General features: G+C 40.1%; 1 protein-coding gene across 1 annotated transcript in view; it reads left to right on the forward strand.

The window, feature by feature from the left end:
- Positions 1-5,259, forward strand: part of LOC104406506 (COMM domain-containing protein 5-like) — a 13,159-nt gene that overhangs the window by 2,601 nt on the left and 5,299 nt on the right. The window contains exon 4 of the mRNA XM_010015505.1: positions 2,056-2,106. Coding sequence (XP_010013807.1) covers positions 2,056-2,106 — 51 coding nt within the window. The remainder of the gene's footprint in view (positions 1-2,055; positions 2,107-5,259) is intronic.

Genomic DNA, 5,259 nt, shown 5'->3' on the forward strand with positions numbered 1-5,259 from the left:
TGGCTGGGCTGGCTGTGTTACACTGGCTGTGTCTGGAAATACAGATTCCCAGGCCCCCATCCTTGTCATTTGACCACACTTTTTGTTATGTGCAGGAAGAACATACATAGTGAACAGCCGTGTCTTGGCCTTACTGGCACGCAGTGTTCGGGCAGGAATTTTGCATTTTTAAGGCAAAAAAATGGCTCCTTTTCCCTTTTTTGTTGTGTTGACTTTTAAAAGGGTTGAGCTCTGAGCCAAGTTACCTTTTTTCCCACCTCTCCTGCATTCTATTTTGTTTTCTTCAGTGAAAAAGAAGAAAACCCATATAAAGTCTTTTAATTGTGTTTCCTGGTGATGCAGCTGGTATTGGCTTCTAGTTTTGGTGGAGAAAGAGGCTGGGAGACATGCCCACTTCTGATTAATTTCATCAGTACTATGGGTTTCACAGGGTTGCCATTATGTATCCCCTATTTTTTAGCCTGAGTGGCTGAGCCAGTGAGAAGAAATTCACTCAAACTGTGGGTACTGTTTCCACATACCCCCCTCAGGTTGTTTAATAACTTTCCTTGCCCTTTCAGTCCCTTCCTCAGAATGTCCCTCTGAAAACCGATTGCCATCTGTAGCTCAGGCCTGAGCTGTGCCTTGTTCTGTGTCTGATCTCCTTAGTGTGTGACTGGCCTCATGGAAATTGTTAGAGCCAGGAAAAGAATTTTTGGCAAAATCATTAACTGCCCAGCAAAAATAATGCAAGCTCAAGGATAGCAGTAGCGTGTCTGGTTTAGTAACACTTGCTCTTAGAGTTGAGCAACCATTGTGAGAGGTACCATAATAATCATATTACAACCCCTTGTCTCCAGCTATTCCACTACATACAGAGGATATTGGGTCATCATCAAGCTGGGTTAAGTGATAAGCTTGCAGGGGAAGTGTAAGTAATGTTTGCAGAAATAAAGTCATGTCTCTTCTGAAAGACAGACAGACACATGCAGCCAAAAAAGCACTGTCTAGTTCCTCCTCCTCACTTCCCGCTTTGCCTCAGATGACTACCTTGCTAATATGCATTCAATTTTATCCAAACACCATTTAAAAATGTGTTTTAACACCACTTCTTCCATTAAGAATTCAAGTGCTGATAATTGCTCTTTCATCTTCCCACTGTGTGAGTTGATGAGTTGTTTTTACTCCCATCATTAGACCACTGTAAGCCCTTTAGGACAGGTAACTTCCCTGTTTGCTTTGATTTTTCTTTGTCATACTGCTGCGTATCTCAAACCACTGGTGAGTAATGTCTCTTGGCACTGATGCATGTCGAGTGCTGGACTGAACTGTGGCAGCAGCAGCAGTTCTCTCACTTGTCCAACCTGCCTCTCTGTAGGAGGTTACAGTCCCTGTGGCAAAGGCAGCTGAACATAGTGTTTTCTCTGCAGTCTTTGCAGTTCACAGCCTGATATATTGAACTGAAAATCAACAGCAGCTTGTTTGTGAGGCAGCAACAGTGTTGGAGGAGTGGTAAAGTAGTGGAGAAACACAGGGTGGATGGGGTGCAAGTTAGTCTTGGCAACCAGTTCTCATGGTCCCCATCAAATCTATGTTTGTCCTCCCCATCTTAGCTATGCTTCTTTTGTAAGTAATCTTAGCTACAAGAGCCTCTGTTTTTGCTTTTGTGGGAGCAATTCATTCCATCTTCTTTTCATTACACTTCAGGTGAAAGTGAAATGTGTAGGTTTGAATTTCTGAAAGTATGAATTGCTGGCCTGCCTTCTGCACTTGGCAGAGCCATCACTAAAACTTTTCTTGTCTGAGAGAAGTTAAGCAAATACTGTTGCCATAGGTAGGACAGGAAGATGTAATACAGTTTTTAGGGTTCTTGATATAAAAACATAGGCTGTCCTTTTGAGAGCCTAGACTGAGTCAATAAGCACTGAAGTGTTTATGGCAGTTTTAAGCAATGGAAGGTGGAAAATGATGACACATTTTTGTGTTCTGTAATAGATTTTTTTGATTTTGGTAGCTAAGGCCATATATTTGTGGTTACAAAAAACTTAACTATTATGTATTGGTCTTTTCTTTAAGGATACCAGAAGATTTCATTGTGGACTTTTCCAGTATAGTCTTTGGAAACAGGTTCGTATCTTCATGTATCTTGCATTGTGTAGGCAGCAGGGTTGCACAGAGCTGTGCTGATGGAAGTCCCAGGCCTATTGCAGGAACAGCAGAATTCTCTAAATAAATATGAACAAGACTTGTCCCATTATTTTGGTTCAACATAACATGTCCATCATGTGTCACTATATATGCAGTAAGTAGCTTTCATGCCAATTTCCAGGTTTTCTGTGATAATCACCCATCAGTTTTTATAATGTTCTACAGACTCTGTAAGGTGCATCAGTACTTAGAGATGAAAATGCATTGCAGAACTAAGTATTTTAATCACTGTTATCATTCAATTTAAAGCAAAGTGAAAGACTTGCTTTGTTGGGCGGCAAGCCACATACGCCTTTTACATGCTGTGGTTTATGGAAGCTTTCACAGGTAGCATTTAGTCAAATCTTAATGTACAGTTGAATTGGGAATTCACACTAGCTGACTTGATGAGACGTATGAGATATCAAGTGCTCTGATAGCTGTAACTCATTTTCTAAGCAGTAGCTCCAGAGGAAGTACTGAATCAAGAACTTTTTGAACCACCTAGCTCTTTTGTCCCTTCTAGGGATTCCTTTTTTCTACATGGTTCTCTGCTCAACCATATTCAGCTTATTTTACATCTAGAAATTGCTTGAACTTTTTGCATATGCAGAACTTTTCTCCTTGGAACTTGAGGTCACTCAGCACATAGCATCATTAACCCAACACTGCTCCAGATATTCTGCATGGAATCCCAGTAATCATAGTTGTGGTATTTCAGTTACCCTCACAAGGGTCTGAATGCTGCTACCAAAGTTAAAAATATTTTTCATTTCCTTGGTTAGGATCTTGGCTTAAAGCTAAAGGTTCTTGGAGTAAAAATAAATTCAGCCTTCTCATCTTTTCCTTGCTCTTCTGTCTGAATTATAGGTGTCAAGAATGCAAAATTCATGGTTGCAAAGTGGAAATATTGTTTGTGGTGGAGAAAGAAGATAAATTTAGATGTCATTTGAAGCATGCATGATTGTCTGTTTTCCACTGCGAAATCACGATGCTGGAAAATTTAGCTTTTTCTCATTTCAAAAGCTGTGATTATCCAGTGTAATCTTTTTCTGTGTTTTGAGACCAGAGAAGAGTACCTCAGATTTGATTTCTAGACAGTTCTGCTTTTATAATCTTAAATGTAACACTGAATCATACATATGCTTATTGAGTTGTAAATATATATGATTGTGATGGTAAGAGGAGTATTAGCATCTGATCAAAAATTCAGTATGAGCTAGATAACCCAGAAAAATCCAGTTTTAATACTTTTCCTGGCATCTTATCCTGGTTTTGAAATTTTGCTCAATAAACAACAGCTCTGAAGTACTGGAAATTTGACATTTGTATTTCAGTGTCTCCACAGTTCCATCAAGCTATGTAGACCAAAAGGAAAAAAAAACTTGCCACATTGAAACCATGAAAGAACTACATGAAATTATGTTTTTTAAGAGAAAGGATAACCCTAACTTCCCCTTCTCTGAATGTTTGTAATAAACTTACTGCTTTTTCATTTTAATAGGGTAGCTTTAGTTTCTACCAGGAGGGTGCATTCTGTGTGCTATTTGTCAGCATTTCACGCATACAGATTTGTTTATTCTCCCTGTTCAGTGGCCTGCTTGGCATGTCTTGTTATGTGCATAGGGAACCATCCAGAATTTGTCTTTAGAATTGTTAGGTCAGCTGCTGCTCCAGATTCTCTAATCTTTCATTTTCGAGTGCTCTTCTGTTGCATCCTTTGCAGATGATGTTCTTGTCACCAGGTGTATCATCCTTTCCACATATAATTTGGATTGTCTCTAACTGATCCATGATGCTTTACTTGTTCTAACTTCTGCCTCTGCACTATGTGCTGACAGTACATTGCAGCTGTTGGCACAGAGTGTTTACAAAATGTAATTATAGTATATAGGTTTTGGATATAAGATCCATTGAGTCTTTTCTACTCCATTTTGCTTTTCCTTTTAGAACTCAATGGCTTGATTAATGGCCTGTATAATTTCTGTATGAATGTTGGCCACTATGCACATTCTGTCATCCTTACAAAGATTCTTGCTGTTCCAGCTGTGATCTTGTCCAAGCTTGGAAGGTGCTGACAGAAGCTGAAACTAAGCTATAAAAGCTGTGACTCTTTCTGAGGGAGTGGTGCTGAAGTACAGTCCTGACCAGAACTAAAGCTTTGTGGTTTGGCCACAGAAATGCCATAGCTTAATAATATTCAGAAGCTTCACCTCTATTTGGGCATTGCTGATCTTCCCCACCACCGCTAACTAAAACATCTTCCTGTTTTCTCTACTTTCTTCCCCCGAAACACTGGTGCTGCACTGAATGGATGATCTTCCATTGATGGGGTTAGCGTGCCTTAAGGAAGCAGTAGCAGTGTGGCTATTTTTAGGCATTCCCCAAATGAAGCAATGCTCTGGCAGCAGCTTGCCACTGAGGGAAAGGCTTGTTCTTACTGTTTAATCCTGCTAATGACCATTCTTGATTCCAGCTCCTAATGGTTGCACCCAGCTGTGGTAACCTACTTCCTACACTGTAGCTGACAGTGAGTAAGAACCAGCTGATATTTTCTGCTCATTCCTGTACAGTACTATTAGGAATATGTGTCACTTCTGACACCCCTCCTAAGCCCCTCCCCAAAAAAAGGATAAATTCTTTTTTACATTGCTGCTGCTAAATGCAAGAATGATGGAGGATCTCAGCCTGTCAGTCCTGAGGACCTTATCAAATCATTAGTCCTTCTGTGAAGTTTCTAAAGGCACCAGCTAACTGGCACACAAGAATCTGAGTTGGGATGTTAAACTATCATTCCTGCAATCCTGGATTTGTTCAGAGAGGATTCCTTTCTGATTAGTCTCTAATTAGATTATGTCTAGCACCATGGATAAAGGATGTAACCATTCTTATCCTGCCCTTAGCAGGAGTACTGGGGTAGCTTTGAAATGTACTGGAAATAACTTCAGGACGCATGGGATGAAGGTACTTCTGCATGTATGTCTAAAAATGGGTGGTTGTTATGTCTGTGTATCATATTTGGCTTGTTCAGTTACCCTGAGCTTAAGATGCTGTTAAAATTTCAAAGATTGTCAACCATCTGAAGCTGAACCG

This window comes from Nestor notabilis, unplaced genomic scaffold (assembly GCF_000696875.1).
Source record: "Nestor notabilis isolate BGI_N333 unplaced genomic scaffold, ASM69687v1 scaffold10760, whole genome shotgun sequence".
Taxonomy (NCBI): domain Eukaryota; kingdom Metazoa; phylum Chordata; class Aves; order Psittaciformes; family Psittacidae; genus Nestor; species Nestor notabilis.